This window comes from Ambystoma mexicanum, chromosome 11 (genome assembly GCF_040938575.1).
Source record: "Ambystoma mexicanum isolate Mex_15411 chromosome 11, UKY_AmexF1_1, whole genome shotgun sequence".
Lineage (NCBI taxonomy): Eukaryota > Metazoa > Chordata > Amphibia > Caudata > Ambystomatidae > Ambystoma > Ambystoma mexicanum.
In genome coordinates this window covers 101,345,270-101,371,037 of record NC_090934.1, presented here as the reverse complement: position 1 = coordinate 101,371,037, position 25,768 = coordinate 101,345,270, and the positions used below count along the sequence as shown (strand labels likewise).

General features: G+C 46.2%; 1 protein-coding gene across 2 annotated transcripts in view; it reads left to right on the top strand.

Moving 5' to 3' along the window:
* Positions 1-19,152, top strand: part of CSF3R (colony stimulating factor 3 receptor) — a 245,400-nt gene extending 226,248 nt beyond the window's left edge. For both annotated transcript variants that reach the window (XM_069622636.1, XM_069622635.1), the window contains exon 16: positions 18,156-19,152. In XM_069622636.1, coding sequence (XP_069478737.1) covers positions 18,156-18,674 — 519 coding nt within the window. In that variant the 3' untranslated portion in view covers positions 18,675-19,152. The remainder of the gene's footprint in view (positions 1-18,155) is intronic.
* Positions 19,153-25,768: the final 6,616 nt, after the last annotated feature.

The window sequence follows — 25,768 nt, the reverse complement described above, 5'->3', positions numbered from 1 at the left end:
TTTGCTATGTAGTGTATTTCGGGTGCATCAGGGGGTTTATCAGGGTAGCACAACCACATGGCACGGACCGAGGCACGAAGTCTAAAGTATTGCAGCATTTCCATTGTCGATCCTGAATGTCCAGGTCGCCAGGTCTGTGGAGTGATACATTTTCACTCAGGGAACAGGTCAGTCAGCACTTGGTATCCCAACGTTTACCAATGCTGTGATAGGGTTTTATCATGTGTGGGTTCGAGCCCGGGATATCCCCAGATAGGAAGCCACTTATAATAAGGGCGTATTTCAGACATTGGACGTAGTAATCGGTCCCATGCTTGCGCGTAGCCGCAGCGGGGTCCAGAGGTGATTCATCTGCGTATGTATGGTGTAGAATTAATGACTTAAGGTTCACTTCGGCCGCTGCAAGCCTCTCGAGTTTGATATGGGGCGGGGCAGCAGGGTGTGAGTACCAGTATGTGGCATATTGGGCTTGTGCTGCTATCCAATATAGTTTCAGATCGGGGGCAGTAAAGCCCCCCCTCTCATAGGGTAAAATCATGTGTGTCCACTTCTTGTGAACAGCGCTGGAATGCCACAGAAATTGCGCACACGCTGTATGTAGTCTGTCAATGTATTGTTTTCCTGGCCAGACCGGCACGTTAGCAAAAATGTAGAGGAGTTTAGGAACCAGGATCATTTTCACCAATGATAGTTTGCCTGCCAGCGGAAGCGGAAGGGAGCACCATCTCTTAGTTTTGGATTGGACGTGCCTTTCAGCAGTTGCACAATTGTCAGCCAACAGGGTCGATTTAGACTGAGGCACCTGTACTCCTAAGTAGCGGATTCCGTCTGGCGGCCACCGGAGAGGGTATTCACACGTGGGTTGCTGGGTTACCTTGGTGAGCGGGAATAGCTCTGATTTAGTATAATTAATAGTGAACCCGGAGTAGGTGCCAATCCGAATGACATCTCTTAGTATGGGGTCTACATTTGAGGATGGGTTCCTGACATATAATAGTACGTCGTGCCCATACAGTGAGATTATCCCGGGGGCTTCTTGTAGGCGTATCCCTTTACGGGAATGTTGCGCCCGAATATAGTCCGCCATTGGTTCGATAGCCAATGAAAACAGAATGGGGGAGAATGGCCAGCCCTGTCGGGTGCCCCTGTTCAGTGCAAATGGTGCAAAGGTTTGTGAGTTGACCAGCACTCTCACTGTTGGGCATGTGTACAGCAGTTTGATGCATTTGATCATGTTCGGCCCCGCTCCCATTTTATCCAGGACTTCCCACATGTACTGCCAGGAAACCATGTCAAATGCCTTTTGGGCAGATAGCGTGACCGCGACGGCCTCTGCATTCTAATCAATTCTGGACATTATGTTGAAGAGTCTTCTAATGTTAAGTGCGGTTGAGCGCCCAGGAACAAATCCCCCCTGGTCCTCATGTATCAGGTGGGGCATGATTGGCAGGAATCTGTTTGAGATTGTTTCGGTGAATATTTTCGTGTCGATGTTAATGAGCCACAGGGGCCTATAAGAACCGCATTCGACACCGGGTTTATCGGGTTTCAAAAGAACGGTTATAGCTGCTTCATGCAGGGTGGGAGGGAGAATCGACTCGCCAAGTGATTCTTTTGAGACCTCCAGTAGTTTTGGTGCAAGGAGCGCCATATGTTCTTGGTAGAATTCCTAGGTGAGTCCATCTGGCCCGGGGGCCTTACCGATCGGTAGGCCGGTTATGGCCTTAACTATTTCGTCCAGAGAGTTGGGGGCATCGAGGCAGTTCCTAGTTGACTGGGCGATGGAAGTCATAGGAATGTTGTACAGTAGCTCACGTATGTCGTGCATGTTATGTGCTTGGTATGATGTGTATAAGTCAGTGTTGAACTTAGGGAAGACCTCAAGTATCTGCTGGTCTGCCCACTGTAAGGTGCCCTGTGTGTCCTTGATACACTCGAACTAGGACCGACTGCCCTCCGCCCGGACCAGTTTGGCAAGTGACCTACCTCCTTGCTGCCCATGGGCATGAGAAGTAATGAATTTCTCACAGGGCATGTGACTCGAAGGTCTCCAATTCCTCCTGTATCTGTGCCAGTTTAGCAGGGGTAGCTGCAGTTGTGCATTCCTGCTCTAGGACCTTAAGTTTGGCTTCCGACCGATTAAGATCGTTCCTGATCTTCTTTAGTATTCCCGCCTCCCTTGAAATGGACATGCCACATATGTACACCTTGAAGGCCTCCCAGCGCACACCAGCTGTCATGTCGTAGTGTTTATTACATTCAAAGGATGTCTCAATATCCGAGCGGATCTGGGCTTTGAATATGATATCCGTTAGAGCTTCCGACTTAAACTGCCAGGCAGTACAGGCAGAGGGAGATGTTCCCAGTACTATGGAAATAATGTCACCGGGGCATGGCCGGACAATGTGCGAGTGAGTATCTCTGCCTTTTTGACTTTGCCTAGCAGATCTGCGGATGTCAGAAACAGATTTATCCGGGAGGAACTATCGTATACTGATGAGTAGTACATGTAACCCAGTTCTCGGGCATTGAGAGTTCTCCACGTGTCACATAAACCTAGTGCTGCCATGTGTAGCTGTAGCCTTCGAGCCGCCGGTGATCGGGTCCTGAGTGCAGCCCCTGTTCTATCCAGATCGGTGTCTAATATCACATTCATATCTCCTCCCCCTATTGATCTGCACCCCAACATATCCCATAAGAATAGAGACCACTGCATCAAAGAACTCTGGGGTAGCAACATTGGGCCTGTAGGAATTCACAATCAGGTATTCCCCAGTAGCAATGATACAGTGCAGTATAATGTATCTGCACTCGGGGTCTGTATAACTCTTCTTCAACATAAACTTAACCGATTTATGACTTGCTTGCGTCGAAAAAGAGGTGTAGAATCTATTTATCCAGCTTGACGGTGCCAGGGCCCTTTGCCAAGCGTTTCATGGCATGCATTTCTTGAAGCAGGAGTATCTTCACACCATGTCTCTGGGCATATGCAATAATTTTACGGGCCTTTGTAAAGTTACCAATCCCACGGACATTCCATGACATTAGTTTTGTTGCCATATTGGCTTTTCATGGTGTATCCCAGACAAGCCGCCTGTGTACGTAGGGTGTTGCTTCTATCTCATCCACATATTGCTCACCTGACATGTACATAACTGCGCCAACTCTGCCATTTTTAACATTACATTCCTGAGCCAACCCACCGGCCTCCCTCACTGCCATTACCCAACCAGCAGTGCAGTTTCCCTCCCTTCCGGTCCTGTCGAATGTGGGCCTACCCCAACTTGGCCCGCTTGCTTTGGGGGTTCAACGGGGACCCGTCCACAACAGAACCTGCACGACAACCATTGCAGCCGCAGTGGGGAAAGCTGCTGCCACACAAACAATCAACTTAGGATCTGTGGCATAACACCACTCATTGCAACATATTGATGACAGTTAACATTCACTTATGTCGCTATCAACTCAATACCTGAAGGATACATGGGCCCGAGGGTAAGACCCTTTGGATACAGTGATCACGCTTCCAAGTCATTTTCCATCATATCTAAGGCAGGGATATTCAGTGGGATTTGTGACTCAATGAATTTCACTGCCTCATCAGGGACGGTGAAGAAGTAGAGGTGGCCTCTAAAAGTGAGTTTAATGCGCGCCGGGAATAGTATGGCATATTGGATGTTACGTTCCCTGAGCATTTTCTTTACACCGAGAAATTGGTGCCTCTCCTGTTGCACACCAGTGGAGAAGTCGGGGAAAATCCTGATGATTTGTGACCCCAGCCTTAGTTCCTTCCTCTCCCGTGCTAGACGGAGTACGTGGTCTCTGTCACGGTAGCTTAAGATTTTAGCGATTATGGGTCTAGGAAAGTCTCCAGGCTTGGGGCGCGGGGCCTGTGCACGGGGAGCTCGCTCGATGGTGAAGAACATAGACAACTCAGGGTTTCCCAGTTGGTCTTTAAGCAAGTTTTCTACTGCTAGCTCCATCCGTCCCCTGAGCGCATCCTCAGGCCCTCCAACTATGCGAACGTTATTCCTTCGTGAACGAGATTCCAAGTCATCACATTTTGCCTTGACGGATTTCATGTCTCGGTAAGAGAGGCTACTGTGACCTGGAGTGCCTGTATTCCATCCTCATTCGCCCCAATCCTGGTTTCAGCCTCAGTGATTCTGGTGCCTGCATGGTCGAGTTGTGATTTGAGTGACGCAACATTTGCATTGATATCGTCCAACTTTTAATGGAAGGACGCAAAGCTTTTGGCCATGATTCCATCATACTGGTCAGGTCAGGGGCCAGTGCGGCGGCAGAGCTTGATGCATCGTCTTGGCCTGGTGTGGACTGACCCAGTTCAGGCCTAGGTGCTGCCTTTGTATATTTGTCCATGGTGCCGGTTTTATTGGCTCCCCGGGATCTATTAGACATTCTCTGGGCGGGCAGTTTGATTCCATGTCCAGCCGCCTGGTCTCTGCTCCCAGGCGACTCTTGTCGACTACCGGGGCTGTGCCCCACTGTAAGTTCAAAAGAAGCAGCAAGTAGGGAAGTAAAGGGCAGGAGAGTAGAGTGCTATTCCACTCTTCCCCAGGGGCACCTGTGTATCTCTGGGGCCCCGGGTTGCACCACCAGAGGACCAGGCGCGCAGAGACCACTCAGGGATCCAGATCGATGTCGGGTTGTACTCCGGGGTATAGCCCAGGAACTGACTAACACAATGGGCTTATGGCGCAGCCCCAGCCAGTGCTCCAGTGGCACTTCCCCGCTGCCTAGGTCTCAGTGGGCGGTGTCTCTGATGAAATCCAAATGGTAGGTCGCCATTCCGGCACCAGCGTAGTGAGGCGGGGGGTTGAGTCTGCGATGTTGGTCTCCTCCGACGTGTGGTAGGGGCATGCTATGATGTACTACAGCCGGGGGTCGCATTGTTCCCAGGGAGAGAAGGGATCAGACCCAGGAGGGAGATTGATGTAGTATGTGGTATAGTCCACTCTTCGCACAGGTCAGCCAGGCGAGTTTACTACAGTAGGTGCACTTATTTGGTATTTGTAGGCCGCTGGGAGGTGTTGGCTCAGGCTTTAAGGGAGAATGTCATACAAAATGGGGAAGAGCAGCAGCGTCCGCCCTCAGCACATGTCGCTGAGCAGAGGGCAAGAACCCCAGTGCAGGCCACGTCGGGTGTTGATCCGCCTAGCCCACAGCTGCAGCATCACTTCAGGGCTAGATGATCGCAGTGGTGCCCCGGCAGAGGCCTCAGAGTGGCGCCGGTCATCCTCAGCGCCTATGGCTCAGCTCCTCCTGGGATCCGGTGTGTACACCGTCTCGGGCCGCAGATCAGGGGTGTGTCTATCCCCCACTGTGACAGAGAAACAGATTGTCAGGCGTCAGGGTTTCCTCCATCGCGGTGGGCACCCCGGGCCGCACCCGCTCACAGCATCCAGAGCGGGCCGATACACCAGACGGGTCCTCTGCTTATGCCGCGTGGATGGGGCTCCCGGGTCCACCAGTCGCCAACTACCTTTTCTCCCTGTTGGCCACTCACCCCAGGCACTAATGTTGGGCCCATGGGCGAGAGAGGCAAGCAGGCCAGCAGGGCCCTCCTCACCGTACAGTCGTTCTCCGCTCCACGGGCCACGCCGGGGTCCACAATGGGTTTACAGCCAGCCACTCCGTCGGGGAGGGAGGGCCGGCAGGTGTTCCACCGGCAATCAGTCGGTCTCAGCGGGTAGGGTGGATAGTTGTCCGCAGCGGCTCTCCCCTCTGGGGGCATGGTGCTTTCGGCTTCGTCAATGGTACACCGGCAGCAGCGTTCGGGCGCAGGTAGCGCCGCCCTCCGCACCTCAGGTCGCAAGTGGCCGAAACTCCTTATCTGGTTGCTCAAACGGTCCAGGAGTTGGACAGGTGGTTCCCCCCACCTTCAGAGCCCAGTGGGCAGGTTTTCAGGATCTCTGGAACTCCAGAACCACCACTGTCTGCAAGTCCTTGCTGGTTTGTGTGGAGCTAACAAACTAAGCAGCCATTTTAGCAGCTGCTCAACAGCGTCCCCCCACCAAGTGTTACTTTTCTTGGATGAATGCATCACAATAGAGAGTAGGCGTGCTGGCCTGGCAGTGCCCCTGAGCCGAGCCGATCAGCATTCCTCTACATTCCAGACGCCGAGCAGCGACCGTCCTCGTGATTCCAGCACCTGGTATGCTGTAAGTGCCCTGTTGACAGACAGGGGCTTGACGTTGAATGCTGCACGATCCGGCTCCACTTTGTGCAACCCCATTCCTTCCACTTGCACGTCTACAGAACGCATTTAAGCAGTCCCGGCCCTGTGTAAGCTTCATTTCTTCATTACAGTTCAGATGCACGAGTTCCGCTGAGTCCCGCGGCAGCTGTCCGCGGATCTTCATTTATCCTGGGCAACCATTGGCACCTTGCAACTAATTTTCTCCATGTTCCCACCACTCCAGTGAGTCAGAGCACCTGCCAAGACACACCGATGGTGGACAGTTACCGATGCTAACCTGAGCATTGAAAGAATCCCAACATATCTGGGAACAGCACTACAGATTCCCGCTGTCTCTGATGTTTATACAGGGGTGAAAAATCATATCACATCACTCCTGCCCTGAGGAAGGCTCTAACTACGGATGCTAGACGTACTTGCATGCCGAAACGTGTTCCCATGTTTGGTTCCTCTTCTTATGGAACAGCATTGTGAACTGATTTCTCTTGCACGTTAGCAGATAACAAAATCATGTTTATTGACTAACCATGTACACCCTCTACCAACCTACCAGGGTAGTTTTTAACACACCCTGGTAGTTTTTCTGCAGCAGAAATTTGTCTCCTGCAGGGGTATCTAACTAACTTGGCAATAATCATTTGAATTGCTCTAATGGTGGTCTTTTGCTGTTCTTTTGTAACCCATGTATATATTATGAACTTTTCTTTTTCCAATACTTTTACCAAGTTTATGTAAAAAAGATCTATAAGTTCAAAAAATATAAATATAAAAAAACACTTTATGTTTGTATTAAATTAAATTTGTACTCTAAGGACTTCTCTCTGGTTTTGTGTGACTCTTGAAGCACATTCCTTTCTACTTTCAGAAAACAACTACAATTAATGACAGAAACAATGACTATCATAAGCGTGGCTACCTCTCTGTTTGTTCAGTGGTGCCAGGAGGTCGCCAGCTCGTGAATTGTTGCAAATGCAATGTGATTGAAGTTGCCAAGTTGTTGCAAGTGCAACAAATTGTTCTGGGGCCCGGGTGGTGGGTGGCCCGATCATGACGTGTGTCGATCTTCCACGCTCCCCCCTTCCATTCTGCCTCCTGGTGCCTTCCGCCATGCTGCACTCTTTCCTCAAGTGCGTGAGGAAATAGGAAATAGAGGACGTCCAGATCCAACATGCAGAGCAGTGGAGGAAGGAGTGAGCAGACTGCCGGAGACAGAGAGACAGAGAGAGACAGAGAGAGCGAGAGAGAGCGAGAGAGATAGAGAAGGAGAGAGAGAGGGAGAGGGAGATACAGAGAGATACAGAGACAGAGAGAGAGAGAGAAAGTGAGAGAGAGAGAGAGAGAGAACGAGAGATAGAGGGAGATACAGAGAGAGAGAGATACAGAGAGAGAGAGAGAGAACGCACGTGCGAACCCCACGTGGCCTCCAAGCAATCCTAAACAAAGGCAAACAACACGTGACATGGGACAGTGTGGGGAGGCGCTCCAGCAAACGAGAGGACGCAGATGATACTAATCCCAACATCTACCACCCGACCCAAAACGCAAGTTTCTTTTTAAAACATACATTGTTTTTATAAAGGCATTTATTTAGCGCTTGGACCATGCTGCATTTCATGTCATAATGAAAAATTGAAAGGCGCAGGTAAACCCCACCCTCTGGACTAGGGTATTATTGTACCAGAGAATACAGAAAAGTATCAACATTTATTTTGCATGATACACAATTTATAGAAGTAGAATCAATCATGTATTATTCCACACTTCAAAATTTAGTTTGCATTGCAGGAAAACATAGAACTACATAAAAGCTAAAAAGAAAATAAAAAAAAGCCATAGCATTTAAACTCAATACACAGTGAAGCATACGCACCTTCTACCGCATTCAGTGCCAAAAACATTCCTCCAAAAACCACTAAACTGCATACCAATCTAATAGGACATTATATGGTGGGACATTCTCATTGTCACCACAAACAGCTTTGTTGCATATACATTGAGTGTTTGAGATAACAACAATTCTATCACATGTAATCTACTTCTGGCGTAGGACAGTACCATGTTTATTCGGCCAATCACATCCCCATTTATCTTCTCGACCGGTTTCGATGTAAAATGATTATTAAGCCCACGTCTTCATCAGGAGATCCATTACAGTGTTCTTGCTTTTACAGTCCTATGCTTCGAGTGTCAGATAAGATGGAGCCCTCTCGCCGCCAGACTTGCATCGGCCCCTCATCAAATAAGATGTCCCAACTTGGCTTGGATAGGTCCAAGCTGTCTTATTAAGACGATGTCCACTCAGTAAATGAATGAGCATTCCCTCCAACTCGAGCTCCCTTCGTCTGGACTCAGTCACAGTAACAAACAAAGTAAATTTCATGGTGTAAGCATGCTTCGCTTTGAGCACTCAGTCCAACAAATCTCATGTAAGTGATAACGAGAATGACAGAGTCTCCCAAGTCAGCTCATTGGCACGGGAGCAACACCGTACGTCATTGAACTAGTGATGGACTGGGAGCCCAACGTGTTCATTGGAAATATGACGCCTTTTATACTGCGCCCCAGACCGCTGCAGTGCACATGTCTCGCTAGAGGCCTGTGCTCTTCTGTAACACAGCAACTGCAGGATGGATAAAGGGAACATGTATGGTTGTTTAAACATAACAGTATATATTTATATTAATTCAGCATAACTTCAGGTGCTGGGGCCTGGCCTGTTTATGGGAGGCGGGGGGGGGGGTGTTGAGGGTGGAGGGAGGCACCACAGTTCGGTTTAATTCCCAAGGGGTTAATCACTGCAGCCACACCGCTGCATACAGCGATATTCAGGTGATGGCTTTCTGTCTGTGGCAAACTGATAGAGACAGCTGACTAAAAATACCCCATCAAAACGAAGGCTCATAAAACGGCTGTGAGGCACCCGTGCTTTCAGGAGCTTCTGGACTGATTTTGTTTTATAGACTTTTTTTCTTCGATTAAAAAAAGTATCTTTCCAAACCCAGAGCCTGTGAGTGCCCCATCCCCTGAGCAGTGGTGGACTGGGACATATGATATGATAGGTTATTTATAACGCACTTAATACCCAGAGGTTTCTAAGTGCGGACCCGGGAGTCAAACCTGTGTTGCTCCATGTCGACTTGCTTCCAGGGCGAGCACGTTGCCGCTGAGCTATCCTCTCGAGACAACTGGCGCTGAGTACTCTGGCTGCCTCCAAAAAAGAGAAAGTGGGTTGGTCGGACAGATTGGGGGGTGGCAGGAGAAGGTGTAGTGGTGACCAGGATTACAAACTTTGGCTCAAATTGTTGGATTTCAAGGTCTACACAGTAATAAAGTCTTATAGAGTTTACTTACAAAAAACACAAATTGCATAATAAAGCCATATGACAACATGTATATCCTTTTAGCAGCATGTTAAACCAAACGACTATACTTGTGGGTTTAATGTTCAGATCCTCAATGGTAAACAAAAAATCCCAGAATGCAAGATAATGTCAACCTGAAAAACCTAATTCACCCCACTGTACTTTCAGTGATTTAATGCATGCAATACAAGAAGTTCTGCGTGTAATAAAGAAAGATAGATAGATATGCAGATTCTATGTCGCAAACTTGCTCGTTGTTATTCATGATGTTCAAAACATTTGATTAGTGACTTAAAGCAACTTTATTGGGAAGGACAAGGCCAGCCCGTTGTAAATACAGGAGAAAGTCTCTAGGTTTAGAGAATAACAGAAAGAAGAGAATTTGATGAGATGGTTGTCCACCTGAGGTCTAATGTTTGCGTAGGTATGGAATTTTAGGCGTGTATGTGTAGACAAGTCATGACTCCTGCACACACGTAGATGGCTCTACCAGTGACACATTAACCCTCCATAAGTAGCATTTTCCGTTAAGGTGTGAATTGACGCAATTCATGGATAATGGTTTGCGGGGCACTTTTTTGAGGCGAGGGATGGCCACTTTGTTTGGGTGTCTGGGCCTATTTCTTGTTGCAGTCCGACCCCGAAAGAAAGTGATCCATGCCGTACTGCATCAAGACAACATGCAAGGAATCACACCACCACCCACATTTCTTCACACTCCAGGTGAGCCACCAGTTCCTTGGAACCAATGGAAATCACATACCTCGAAGCAGTAGATGGAACAGAGTTTACGTCCCGAAAGAAAAATTGCAATTCCGAGGAATGCCCTAGGAATGGAAGGCCAGAGACTGTTTGCACTGGCGGATGTATCGAGGAAACTGGTTTGGTCAGCTCACAATGATGCATACGAAGAGGCGATGACCAGGTTACATTCCTGTTTTGGCAAAGTCCCTAATATAGTTCTTGAACGCCAAAAGTTCTACACCAGGCTTCAAACGTCCATGGAATTAATTGATGACTTCGTAACTACACTAAAGGAGCTGGTGAGCACATGCACTTTAGGCAACATGGCCTATTAACTAATCCGGGTCCAACTCATTGTGCATTGTTGTGACACCAAAACACAAGAAGCCTTATGAATGAGCTGTGATCCTACCCTGGAGCAAGTGATCACTATCCCCAAAACGATTGAGCGATAATTGCGCTCCATAAGAGAAGTGAGTCAAGCAAGCATTGAAGAAGAGGTGTGCCCAGTGAGAAGAAGACCCACAAGGCAACAGCGAGAAAGAAGATTGTCCACCGGCCGCATACCAAGGGACGATCCCCAAAGGAGATGCCCACCAAACAAAAAGGTACCAGGGAAAAGCCCGGTATGTTTCAGATGTGGTGATCGGGATCATCTAGCCAGCGATAGATCATGCCGAGCAAAAGGTAAAGATTGTTCGGAGTGTCATAAAATTGGTCATTACGCTGGCATGTGCAGCATCAGAAGACAGCTTATGGTAACAGCTGTGCGAGACAATTTGGATGATGGTGAACCCGGTGAACAGTTCGAATAGATTGCGCTCATCATCGAAAATAAAGGGGCTAGGAGCAGGAAGCCTTATTGCATAATACATATTGAAAATATCAACACCAAGAGGTTGTCGGATTTTGGTTCCAACTACACCATATTGCCAAAGGATACATACTTCAAACTCTTTCCGAAGCGTAAAGATCATCTACATGCACCAGATGTTAACGCAGGCGCATATGGAGGGCACAACATCAATCTGATTAAGTACAACAGGAGCACAGTCTCCTTCAGGGATTGCAGTGCAGCTAGCAAGGTGTATGTGTCAGTAAAAGGACCAGCAGTCCTGGGTTGGGATGACCAAAGATGATTGGAAATCAAGCTGGACACTTGCTTACCCGAACAGGTGTTCATTGTTCACCAACAATCTGCATCAGCCTTACTTGATGGCGATGGGGACATATTTCGGCCTGAACTGGGAATGTAAAGCAATACGTGCACAGGTTAATACTACGAAAAGATGGTCAAACACAAGGTCAGGCCAGTTTCCTTGACTGCACTGAAAGAACCCAAATCATTCCTTGCTCAGCTTCTTGATCAAGGCGTCATTGAGCCAGTGGAGGCCACGGAATGGTTAAGTCCAATTGTCCTCACGAAGAAGCAAGGCAGCATGAAATTGCAGATGTGTGTGGATCTTCGCAGTCTAAACATGAGCATTGTAGCATACTCCTACCCGTTACCAATCAAAACAAAGAGATGATGGCTGGAAGGTTTAGAATTGATCTTAAACCTCTGGCAATTGCTCTGGGCAAACCTCCAGACCATCGTTCTTTGCCTGCCAAGCAATTACAGAAAGAGGAAAGACCATATGTAAATCAGGTTTGGTCCCAAATCACTCCTTGCTGAGCTTCTCGACCAAGGCGTCATTGAGCAAGTGGAGGCCATGGAATGGTTAAGTCCAATTGTCCTCACGAAGAAGCAAGGCAGCATGAAAATGCAAATGTGTGTGGATCTTCGCAGTCTAAACATGAGCATTGTAGCGTACTCCTACCTATTACCAATCAAAACAAAGAGATGACGGCTGAAAGGTTTAGAATTGATCTTAAACCTCTGACAATTGCTCTGGGTAAACCTCCAGACCATCGTTCTTTGCCTGCCAAGCAATTACAGAAAGAGGAAAGACCATATGCAAATCAGGCTTGGTCCCACGTCCAAATGGGCAGTCAAGCACAAACTCCTAGGTCATATCCCTTCTGCACGAGACCACAGGCATCCCCGGACATGTTTCGGCCTTGTTGGGCATCATCAGTGAGGAGCAGCTTGGCTCTCTAAGCATACCCGTCCAACTTCGGGTGACAAGCAAAACAAAGAGGTGAAGAAGGGACGAGACCTAGCAGTTTGGGCTGGAGCGCTCCTTTTGGGGCTGGACCAAGCCTGATTTCCTTATGGTCTTTCCCCTTCTGTAATTGCTTGGCAGGCGAAGAACGATGATCTGGCGGGTTGCCCAGAGCTGTGACAGTTGTTATGATTGATTCAAAACCTTCAAGCCAGCACCTGTTTGATTTCCTACCCACTACCAAACATCACCGAATTACTGTTAATGGTACAGGATACAAGGATGTTCACAAAACTGTATCTGAAGAATGCGCAACACCAAATCCGTCTTCACCTGCTACCAAACACATTACAGCTTTTGTGATGCCAGAAGGCTGCTTTCAGTACACACAAATGCCATTTGGTCTCTCCTCAGTGGCTGCAGTGCTCCATCACCTTGTTACCAACCTCCCAGGGACATTCCCCACATAGAGATTTTTCAGGATGACATTCTGGTGTACAGGAGGGATGAGAAATCATACAACAAAACCCTAGCACAAGTGATGAGCACGTTGGAACTCAGCGGACTAACGTTGCGCAAAGAAAAATGCACGCTCCAAAAGTCTGAGGTTGAATGTCTAGGATACATCATTTCTGAGGCTGGAATATGCGCCAAAGTGTAACTAGTTGAAACAATCATGAAGGTTCCTAGACTGACCACGAAAAAGCAACTCAGATCCTTCATGGGGTTGTCGGAGTACTACGCGAATTTCGTAGAAGCCTTCTCATTGAAAAACAAACCTCTTTGGCTCATTCTTTAAAAAACGCTGCTTTCGAGTGGTCAACGGCTTGTGAAGTCGCATTTGATACCATTAAATCCAGCATCCTAAACCCTCCCATTGTTTGTCCTTTCGTTCCAGACAAGGAAACGATCATCACAGCCGATGCCAGTGCCTATGGACTAGGTGTGACGATGATACAAAAGGACATAGTAAGCCATTCCATTGTAGCCTATGCTTCGCGTGCGCTCATGGACTCTGAGCGAACTGACTCAGTCATAGAGAAGGAGATGCTCGCGTGCGCATGGGCCATGGAACATTTCAAAAATGATATCTGGGGAAGGATGTTCATGCTCGGAACGGATCACAAGACAGAGATGATAATCCTCGGCTCCCCTTCCAACATTTCCAAACTAGGGCATGAATATGCCTCCTTCATCATTGACGGTAATAACACCATCGTCTCCAAGGAGGTAAAAACTCCGGGTTTCTACCTTGATGCAACAATGTCCTTTACTAAACAACTAAATTCTCTGGCATCCACCACAGCCTACACTTGTAAGCTGATCAGAGCAGGTAGGCACTTCCTCTCTATTGATAGCTGCCTCATACTGGCCAGAGCATTAATTCTATGAACACTAGACTACTGCAACGCCCTCTACAGTAGTGCTAATAAATCCATTATCCAAACACTCCAAATACTACAAAACAATGCCATCAGAGCTGCATTATGCATCAACAAAAGAGTGCACATCTCTGCTATCAGACGTCATCACAAATGGTTATCTACCCACAACAGAATACAACAAAAAATTGCCTCCTTGACACATAAAGCACTACACAATGTGGCACCGAGCTACCTAATCGACAGAATATGTAGAAGAACCTCCAGTAGACCGTCTAGAACCATTAACACCAACTATCCGGTATTACCCAGATTCAAATCTTCTAAGATTGGCGGCAACAGCTTCCCCGTGAAGACCGCTAAGCTTTGGAACTCCTTGCCACACCAGTTGAGAGCTGACCTCCCCTGCTCTTTCTTCAGAAAGAACCTCATCATTCACTGCAACCTGACTGAAAATGAGTTCTCTTCTAAAACTGTGGTACCTTAGTACGACCTGCTCCTAGATTGTAAATTTGTAAATTGTGTACATCCCTAGCTTCGCATATCCTCCTGCGCCCTGCTACTCTTGGGTCTGGTGCGCCATATAAATGCAATAAACAAACAAACAAACAAGCCTCTTCTTCACATTCCAACACCAGGAGGCACAAGCAAACTGACTTTGAGGCTGGCAGAAGTCTTCTTACATTGTTTCATCGACGGGAAGACGTTGGTCTAAGTAGCGTGAATCTCTAAACAGTGAGGAAACATCGCTAGGATGAATTTGGCTTTAACAAATTGTGGCAAGCCTACAGGGACTCGGTGGCAGCCTACAGTGCCATGAATATGCCAAGTGATCCGGTAGGGGTTCTTCCCCTTATCATCATATAATGTTTCTGCCACCTGTGCTCTGCTTGAAGCAAGTGCCTTTTGATGTGCCTGAGTCTGTCTAGTAGGGAAAACCAGGTTGACTGAGGGATTTAAAGTGGACATTCCTGCCAAGGAGCAACTGCGCTTACTGCAGACGCAATGGCATAAACCAAGCAGTAGAGGCAGGGCAGGTTACCCGTTGGCCCATTGCAGGCCTCAAGGGACTGGTAAGTGGCCAAGTGTGCATGTTGAGTAATGCTTCCCATCTCTTTACCCGGGCAGAAAAGCAAAAGAAGCCCAGCGAGTTGTCTGACCATGCCTGCAAGGGTAAAGGGATATTCTCGAGGCACAAGTCCTTAGCGAGAATATGGTCTGGTGTAAGCTCATATAGGTAGGTGGGGACAGAAGGAGCTAGTCTGAGATTTAGCAGGGATAATTTATCTAACAAAGTGCCAGCTAAGCTTGTATTGGACTGTTCAGCCATAATTTAGTCACCCACAGTATTAAAAGACTGTTACAGGAGCCAATAGACTTAGGGGGTTATTACATGTTCCCCGGTCGTGAAAGAATGCTGGTCATTCCAGCAGCAGTATTTTTTCTGAACTGGGGAAACATAAGGCAGTAATCTATGGGCAGGCCAGGCCTGCTGGTAGTACAGGCTCTTACCCACAAATAAATGCCGGAATCCGGTTCTTCCAGCAATCCCGTCCCATGGGAACTTACCGGCGTCTCTGCTGCACGTAATATCCTGGTAATACCGGGATATCGGGTGGTGGACAAATGCGGCGGGATTCCGGCAAACCTGTAATAAGGGCATTAGTGTTGCTGGAAATTCAATCAGCGAGAAGGGAAAATGGCAGCATTTCCTCTGACGGGGAGGGGCAATAACTAATACTATTTACCATGGACTTGGAGCCACAAAGCTGAAACCTGAGTGTAAGATATTTACATTAAGGGTGGGCTAAAGGGTCCTTGAGAGTGACCTGAAACTGGGAGGCTGGCCTAAGTATTTGAGTGCCCTTCCCCTGGCTCTCAGACCCAATCCAATTGTTCCAGATGGATCAATGTTAAGGCTTTAGGAATGTAGGTGCTCGGATATCCTGAATGAAAGTGAAAGTCTGAATCACCCAGGTCTCCGTCAGACGCAATAGATCCAGCGTTACCTGGGTGAGCAGCTGACCGAAATGTGCACTATGTTTGATTGTTAAATGGCAGGTAATAAAACCCTTTTGTAGATATTCCACCTCCCTTGAGTGGGGGATGGCAATAAGAACTAAGAAAACACACGCAGCCTTGGATGTGACACTATACTTTGTTAAACTCAAAATGGCAGATATCGTTATGCAGGCATCTGACAATGCAAGCATGCCATGCAACTACAGCGACAGGTGTACTGCCGGGCTGAGGACGATATTACAATATTGCTTTTGGTTCAATACTGCAAATTCATCTGTTTAATCTATGTAATTTTCTGTAGTCTTATGTTTATTTATCCAGATAGCTAATATGTCGTAGACCCTACAATGTATATCGATCCATCCCATATAGATATCAAATGTATCCAGTCCATTGTGTCTTAATGTCAATTTCTTTTATAAATCACCCCCGTAAGTGAGCTAGTGTGCATTTCTCAAACCTTTTGTTGACCGCCGGGCGGGTCCAGCAGGTGACATTGCTGCGGCCAGCTGTTGTGAAACTATCATCCAATTATGAGTTACAGCAAACATAGTAATGTTGAAAACTAAGGGGGCCGGGTCATGATATGTTAGAAAAATGGTGTCATGCCAAGGAAAACATTGAAAAACATTTACTTTATCTAATAATGTATTGGCCTATTGAACTAAAGTTCTATTGATCTAGCCTTCCGATAAGTCGAACATGTCCATTGCTCTACCCTTTTATTGCTCTGCCCATTTATATATTTAGTTTCATGGTTCTAAAAATTGAAACGCTTATTGGCCAAGATATCTATTGATCGCTCTGTTTATTGAATTATCTATGAATAGAGTCTATCTGTATTTTGAGACATCCCTTCACATATTGTTCAATCTATAGATCTGTTCACAAATGTATCAATTGACCTAGAGCAAGGCTTTGCAAATCCGTGTGTCAGAACTAGGGCCGCGAGCTGATGCTTGAATCCAAACACTGGCGATTCTAATCAGTTTAAATGTTTCGAGGCAATTGGAGAGTAGACACCAAATGGTTTGAAGTGTTCAAACCTTGATCTGAATGTGTCTGATAAGAGCACGTGTGGGTCAGCCAAGCTTAACCTTTCATCAAGTTTATCATGTTTTCTTTTTATTATTATTTTTTTTCATTTGATATTATTCATACTGTAGGCCCACTTTCAGTTAAAAATCGATTTTGATTCGAACCAGTAGTTGCCAATGGTTCAAAATGGTCTGAATTCATTTAAACCAAGAGTAGAGCGAATCAGATTTTAACTTTTTATTTTATTTCAACACCAATTGGTACATTACATATGCAGTGAAAAGCAATACAAGCATAACATGTCAGCAATAATATCATATAAACATATTGAACATATTATTTGTATCAACGGACTGTTGTGAACACAAAATATAAGGGGAAAAAAAAAACCTCAAGATTGGTTGTTTCAATGACACGCCCACCTCCCACCCAACAGGATACCACTGAAGAGTCCACAATGCAGCCAGATCACAGGGCAGTTCATTTCAGGGGACCTTTAACTTTTACAAGCTTCACAGGTCATTAAAATAGCAAAGAATTTAGCCGTAGGTTTCCAGAAAAGCAAATCGGGTATCTCAATACTCCGCGTGAATCGCTTCCTGAGTCCACTCTGTTAGAGTTTGATGATTTAAAGTGATTTCAACCAATATATTTATGATTTGAAACATGGCTCGGGGTGAACAGGATAGGCCGCGCCCTTCACTAGTCACAACGCCTTTGAGGTAGACAGAGGGCTCTGATGGGGTCACCTGGGGAGGAGGGGGCGTCAGTTGGAAGTAATACTCAGCATACTGATGTCAAAATTGGTAAAATCAGAAGGAAGACAGCATGGAACTTGGACAACTAAACAAGATTTCCCAAAGAGTGTGATACCTTGACACAAGTACAAGTTTATTGATCTATCTGCCTTTCAGTCTAAAATGCCTGTCCATCTGCCTTTCTATTGAGAAAAACGTTTACTTATATATCAAGCTATCCGTTCTTTATCGGATCTGTCTTTTGATAGGCTTCTCTATGGATCTATATGTTTATTTGTTGTATCTATTGGTCCATCTCAGTATTGTTCAGTTTATCTAATGATCTATAATGTTTAATTATCATGTCCCATGAAAGGGGTTTCAGCCAATTTCTGAAGCAAGCAAAACTCTTTACTATAAATAACACTGAAATAGCGCTTTCTAAATGCCATATCATATCATATCATCATATCATACCATATCATATCACCTAAATAGTATCCGAGAAATAGTTGATTTCTCAAGATTTGTTTTGTGTTTTTTAGGTCAATAAACTGCCTTATGACATGAGGGAGCCTCAGCATGTAATGACATGTGATGTCACCATTCTTGAAAAAGACATAGCAGCCGAGAAGAACAGATCTATGGATAACCTTCAAGATCATCTGAAGAGCTTCCTACAGGAGCATGATGGGACCAAGCTGGGATCCCAACGTCCAAACAGCGACACCAGCTTGAGATCCTATGTGAACACGAGCGAGTCGGTACAATATGCCAAGGTGATTGTTGACAGCTACAGGGGTCAGCGCGCACCTGCTCCCCTGTACTTGCGCTCGGAATCTACTCAGCCCCTGCTTGGCGATATGACACCCAGCCCCAAGCCTTACGAGAACCTGTGGTTCCGTGGCAACCACTCGGGGGGTTCCAGCCCTCCGGGGTTCCAGGAGGATGAGACCTTTCATGAATCAAATTCCTTGATGGACTTCCCACTCCTGCAGGGACTGAAAATTGAAGGCACGGATGGTCTATGTGATTTTAAGAGTTTGTTGCCCAGCAGAATGTGATGCATATTGTGGAGTGCACATGAAGCTATTGTTTTTCAGGGCAACTGTGGTGAGGGGCCTTAAAGCATCTGCAGGGATCATTTTTGGCTTTTTCAATGAAAGACGTTGCAATATTGGCTTGCCACACGGTAGGAAAGTGAAGGGATGTCCCTGAACTAGCATATGTATCCAAAAGGATGGCATGGAGGGAGCAAAGTCTCTTATACATTAACGTGTATCCCTCTGCATTGCTAATATGTCAGAGTCACAAGCCTGCCAAGAAGCCTCCAATGTCCGGCTGCTTACCAACCCAACACAAGAGTCTTGCATCAGCGCATTGCACTGTGGTGAGATGCATACCGCCTGACCCACTGATTAGAAAGTATATATCTCACTGGGACATCAACAACCCATTGCACGCTATGATCCATGTAACTTGTCATGGATAGAAATCTGAGCATTACATGAGTCTCGGGAGGATAGCTCAGCGGCAACTTGCTCGCCTCACACAGAGCAACATAGGTTCGATCCCCGGGTCCGCGCTTAGAAACCTCTGGGTATTAAGCGCGTTATAAATAACTTAATATATCATATCATGAGTACCTTCACCTGGATATGCCTGGTGTGTGTGCCATTCACCTCTTTGTCTATTAGTCAGCTGCCAGGTCACCTGAACCCAAGCTCATTTCCATTCTGTTAATAGAAAAAGGGAAATGGGGGGCCTCGTCCAAAGTCTTTTACGTAGCCCCTGATGCTGGTGATGAATCTGAACCCCAGGAGTCCTCGTCACATGTTTAGCATCCATGACATACTGTTTTTTTCATGTGGTCAGCCATGGCTTTTCCATGATATTGGCCATGGCTTGCTCGGGGGGTTTTAGCAGCTAAAATGAATCAATAACAGCCTTTTTTTTGCTGATATATGAATCAATAACAGCCTTTTTTTTGCTGATATAGCGTTTGCTATCACAGTTTTGCAATTGTCTAGAGCTTGCAAATAACCATTACTATTAATGTCCAATGCACTGATATTCAATTTAACTATTGGGAGATAACGTGATTTTCTCCAGATGATCAGACTCGCTCTCACGTGGGGAATCCTGGATTAAGGCGTACGCTTCCCTGTTCCATAGTGTACATTTATGCTAACAGACCGATCTCCATTCTTCAGCCACTTAAATGAGGTGGTCGTCCAAGGAATGGCCCACTCACCTTTTAAATGTATCATTACGTGACAGGATGTAAGTAACCTTTGTCTCTTTGAGAAGCGTGACCTGGAAGTGACTTGGAATCTTCTCTTTGTGCAACTGAATATAGGTCGAAGGATGCCTGTGCACAATCATGTAACCATTGCCAATAAGGTTGCGAGTCTTACAACAACTGATAGCCTGTGTTTTAAAATCAGGCTCTTTTGCTATTAAACTGTGAGGACATCCCTTCCTTTTTCTTAAATTGATCATAACAGTCTAGCCCTGGTTATTTCATGCATTGATTAAGCTAATGATGTCATTGGGGGCCAGCTGCCTTAATTGATCTACTGGTGGCAAAGACCACAGTCTAGTCACAGAGATTCCGCAACAGAAATGCTTGAAGCTTCCGGGGAGGAAGAGGAAGATGATCATATTTAAGACCCTGGATGTCATGCACATATCCTTTAATGACTTAGGACCTACATGTTCCAGAGACCAGTTTAAGCTCTGCCATCTAGGTCAGGACTGATGATCCGAATCTGCCCTGCCTCTGCTACCAAACACATTTAAGAAAAATAGAGTGGGCTGAAGAGGTTTTGTGACCCGGGTCGCCTCCTTGTAGTACAGTCTTCCCTTGACTGTAAAATAGGCGTTTGCAGCTCGCGACTCTCCAGATGTTTTGGACTACAACTCCCAGGATCCCTCACCATTGCCTAGGCTGGCTAAGGCCGACGGGAGTTATAGGACCTGAAGAACCAAAGGTTGAAAATGATATGTCAGATCATTATGTGTTGACAAAACACTTGAAACTTTTCTAATCACAGCATGATATTACTTCTATACTCTGTCCCTGCTCTTATATAACGATCTGTCCAATAAGCTAATGTCACTGCAAGTGCAGTACCTAGAAGCCGCCTGACAGTGGGACATTATGCCATAACATCATCTGCTTTAATGTCCACTGCAGCAGCCTGGGGTAACCAGCAGAGGTGGCAGCACCTTTGAATCTCTTTGATAAAACCAGCACCAATAAGTTTGATTATAATGTCAACTATTATTTAAGCAGCTGCAAGACTCTATGGGGTGCTGTGTGCAGGCAATCTAAAGCCCTCACTGTATGCAGAGCTTCTCACTTGAACAAGGCACAGTCTTAAACATATTATTTTGGCAACAGCTTCCAGGCAAATCATAGACTTTCATGTATGTTGCCTGGTTATGTAATCTGTATGTTCTCGTTATTGCTGTAGGCTGAAGCCAAACTTTCTTTACTCTTGGGACTAGCTCCAAGGGGGCACATAGGAGGGCGCATATGCAAAAAAGTGCTGGCTCACATGGAGAAATGTGAGATTTCCAAGATGGGCAGGTAGGGCTGGTGGGGGTGAAGGGAGTCAGCCACATGTGTCTTCCTTAGTCTTCCTTAGCCCTTACCAGGTGTCCTTGCCTGGCACCATCCTAATTCCCTATGGTAGGCCGGTGCACCTCTGCGGCGGCTTCGTAGTTGCATTATTGTTGCCCCAACTTTCAGCTGCAACGCAAGCAGACCAGTCTTTTAAGCTCAAAACAACGACTACCTGTGATTTAAATGAAAAAGTAAATGTATGTTATGTCTATATTTATTTTCATGCCACACCTTCTAACATTTCAACTAATCTTGCTGATGTCTTCTTCACACGTGTACCACACACTCCAAGGTAACAACAGGTGTTTGCAGCTTCCATCCCTGGGTGACTGTAAAGTGGAATTAAAATGTGTTAGTTTCTCCCAAAGGAGGAAGACTAACTTCGTGCAATTGGTGAGTGTAGGTTGAGTATTCACAGCATGTATTGTATCATATAATAGTCACCAAAGATCACAAGGCTGCATTGCATTACATTCCTGGTCCTCCACCTGCAGATTTCCTTTCTTTCCTTGCCATGGATGGAAATCACAGCAAGATACTGCTTGACCAGGATCACAAGGCTGTACTATGATGAATCCTTACATCTCCAAGTGCCGATTGGTTTTCTTTCCACCCTGTAGAACACAAGAGCTCAGAATGTAGAAAATCACAAGGATACACTGAGCCTCATTACACGGATGGCGGTAAGGATTTACCGGTACCGGTAAAATACCGGTACCGGTAAATCCTTACCGCCTTACTACGAGGTCCCTTTGCGGGTTGGGGGATTTAACACCTGCTTTTTGCAGGCGTTAAAAACCAACCCGCAAAGGGACCCAGCGAGCTAATTACAGTACCGCAATTTGCGGTACCGTAATTAGCACCTGCCCCATTCCCGTTGAGCCCTATGGGGCAAAAATGGGAATGGGGAAGGGCAATGGTGGAAGGGGGAATTACCGCCCTGCCAACCTTGGAATGGGGCAGTAATTCCCCTTTCCGCCAAGGCGGTGCCGGTATTTTACCGGCATGAACCATGGCGCTAATAGCGCCATGGTTCTCCGCCATACGTGTAATGAGGCCCACTGTATTGTGTGTCTCTAGATCGGGGCACTGGATGATCTCCCTCCCTCCTCATGGAACATAAGACTTCATAATATACTGCTTGCCAAAGATCACATGATGCATTGCATTGAGTGTCTCTAGCTCCTGGTACTGAGTGATTTCCTTTACTCCTAATGGAACACAAGAGCTGTCCTTGGTGTTCTCCCCTAAAGATCACAAGGCTGGCTGCACAGCAATTAAACCTCCCATCTCCAGATTGCTTCCTTTCCTCGCCATGTATGTAATAGCTCTAAACATACTAACTTGCCCGAGATCACACAGTGTTACTGCTACAGTTAAGATTAAGCTACACTCTGCAAAGCCATCGTGTTGTAGCATGTCATGCTTTGCTTTAAATTCAACACATATTACTGTATTGATTGAACAATTAGTTGTGGAGTCTGAGGAGTGATGTTCTCATGCCAAATTTTACTATTGCAATAACTGGTTGTTTAATATACTTTTGAAACGTTTGATGATGAAGATGACATAATAGTGCAGTTTAACATAACCAATAGCATGTTTCATGCTAACCTTGTGTCACGCAGTTTCATAACAACAAATTCAAAGGTCATTTCTGAATTGTTGAATACTTTTTATATGTAGAGGCGTGTTTGGTAGCCACATTCGTGGACTTTTTTTGCTTTTCTTATAATAAAATTGAAGTGCTACCTACTTTGAAGGAAATGTTGTGTATCTTTTGGTTTTATGATGTGGTTCCTCTTCAGTGTATGAAAATAAACATGGAGAGAACAAAGATGCATCAAACTGTTTTCGTTCATGCCTTGCAGCGTTTGCTTTCTAAGGTTTGGAGGTCAACTATCCAAAAGCAGGTGAGGCTTGGATATGAAACTGCAGTGACAGGGTGGGCTATACATTGTACGCTGGGGGGCTGTCTTGCGGCAATGGAGACTGCACGGAAAAGGCGGTGCTATTTAATTACACTGGGCCTCACTACGAGAATTGCGGAATGCGTTAACGGGCGCCTCTAATGGTGGTGGCCCCGTTAACACCATTACGCAATATTACGAGGTCCCCTGGTAAAACCAGGCGTCATTACCGGGTCCCGCGAGGGGACCAGGGAGCTAACAACGGGCCAGTCGTAATCGGCCCGTTGTTAGCTCCCGCTCCCATTCCCATTCAGCCCTATGGGGGCTCAAATGGGAATGGGGAAGGTCTGGGCCCGGGTTCCCTGAAGGAGGAATTACCGGGCCCTCCAAACTCTGAATGGCCCGGTAATTCCCCATTCAGGGAACCCGGACCTGGACGCGGTTTTGGAGGCAGCCATGCCCTTATTAAGGGCAGGGCCACCGCCAAACCTGTAATGAGGCCCACTGTCTTGCAAAAACACTAATCTGTGTTCTATAATATGAGGCCGAACTTAATTTACTATAATTTACTTTAGTTTAGTTTGTGTATTTGTATTGCGCTCCCAGCCTGTAGGCATCTGGGCCATTTCTTACAAAGCAAGTTACAGAGGTACAATGCCAGTATGAAGAGTTACAGTAATGCTTGGTGGGAGACATTGGTGTATCCTTCATAGTGTTATGACAATCACAATGTATGCTTCCATTACATGTCACAGCTCATAATTAAAATACAAAGTTAAAACGTACGCAGCAATAAAGGTCTCCTATAATATAATGATGTTATTAATTCACCATGATATTACGTTATATTCTGGAAGACAAATGTGTCACACAGAAGGAAAACTCTCGACACACACAAGTTGATTTATTAAGTTACAATAATGTTTAGTTTGAAATAGCTTTATTTCCGCAAACAGCCATACAAGCACAGACATTACATCAAATAAAAACATACTCCATCTTCAGTAAAATCAGAAGGATAATAAAAATAATTCAAATGTAATAAAAATTTGCCAAAATAATTAATGATCATCCCTTTTAGGTACATAACTTCATTCCATGAGCCTAATTGAAAAGATCTAATCTGATAGCTAAATAAAGTATATGAGTCACTCTTTAGAAAAGGTATTTTACTAGGGCAACATCATTGTGTCCATTTTCTATCTTTTTTTTCTTCACAACCATCCTTGAGTAAATAAGATGAAACAGCAAAGATTACATTAAGGCGTACAGAACATCTACATAACAACATGGCTGCCCAGAAAGGGAAAACATGGTGATTGTCCAAACAATTCCTCAACTTTGCCCTCATAATAGAGGCATAAAAAGGAAAAATGTTCAACTGGCTCTATACAAACGGTGGATCTAAAGTTGTCCGGAGGGAGGAAGGGCTGGCCTTTCCGTGGGAGGGAGAGCCGATGCCAAGCTGTCTGAGTTTTCTTAGCTATGTGTGTCTTGAAGGAGAGGTGTTTGTCGATGTGGAACCGGAGGAACTTGGCGCAGCAGGTGAGCTCTGGTGTGATGCCCTCAGAGTAGCAATTCAGTCTTGGAGTGGTTGTGCTTCAAGTATGCACTGGACATCCAATACTGAATCAGCGAGAAGCAGGTTTTGAACCTATCGATGTCTTTGATGGAGTCGATCTTGAGGTATAGCAGTGTGTCGTCCACATATTGGTGAATGTAGATGTTGGGAGTGACTAAGATCACTGGGGAGAGGTTGGAACCCTACGGGACTCCACAGGTGATGGGTAGCATTGGTGTTGTAGCGCAGTCCATCTAAGCAAACAGCTGGTGGTTGGTGATTTAGGACTTGAGCCAGCATAGGAGAAGGTTGCTCATCCCCACATGCCAATGTAGGGTGTCCGTAATCTACCCAATGGAAAATCTACCCACTAATCTGGCCAAAATTGAATCAACCTTCCTAGTGTCCAGCAAAGATGTTTCCTCCCTCTGAACAGGTACATCCTGGCCAAGAAGCAGGCAGAGAGATTTTCCAAGGGTCCCTCCAATCTGATAAGACCATATCCTTTATGTCAGGGATCAGAGGAAACCCCAGTTTTGAACTGCCAAACATTTGCATCCGTTGAGATCTCCGGCCCCTACTGAGAAGGGTAACCCCTGGCATTGGGAACCTGCTGCATCACCCTCGCCAGTGCCTCCTTATCCAGGTGCCTGCTGGCGGGGAAGCAGTCCTCTTCTGAGGAATCAGAACCTTTGGAGCGTCAATACGCAGATGAAGAGGATGACTGAAATCAGGAAAAGGAATCAACCGCCTACTTGGTTTCTTCCAGTGCCCTTGAGCATCTTATAGAGCCTGGATTTCTATTTTCTACCCTCCTTTTACAGTGGCAGAAAGTCATCTACCATGCTTGTTCCACTTCCTACACTTAGACGGAATGGGGAGCACAGAAGATCCAGACTCTTCATCAGAAGCCAGCTCCACATGCTTGCCCTTGTAGAACTCCTTCCTCCCAGAAGAGCTCATGACTGAGACCACAGACCCCCAGTTATAGCAAAACTGGCCACAGCAGCAGAACACCAGTGATCATTCGCAAACCGCTCTGCCACCAAATACCAC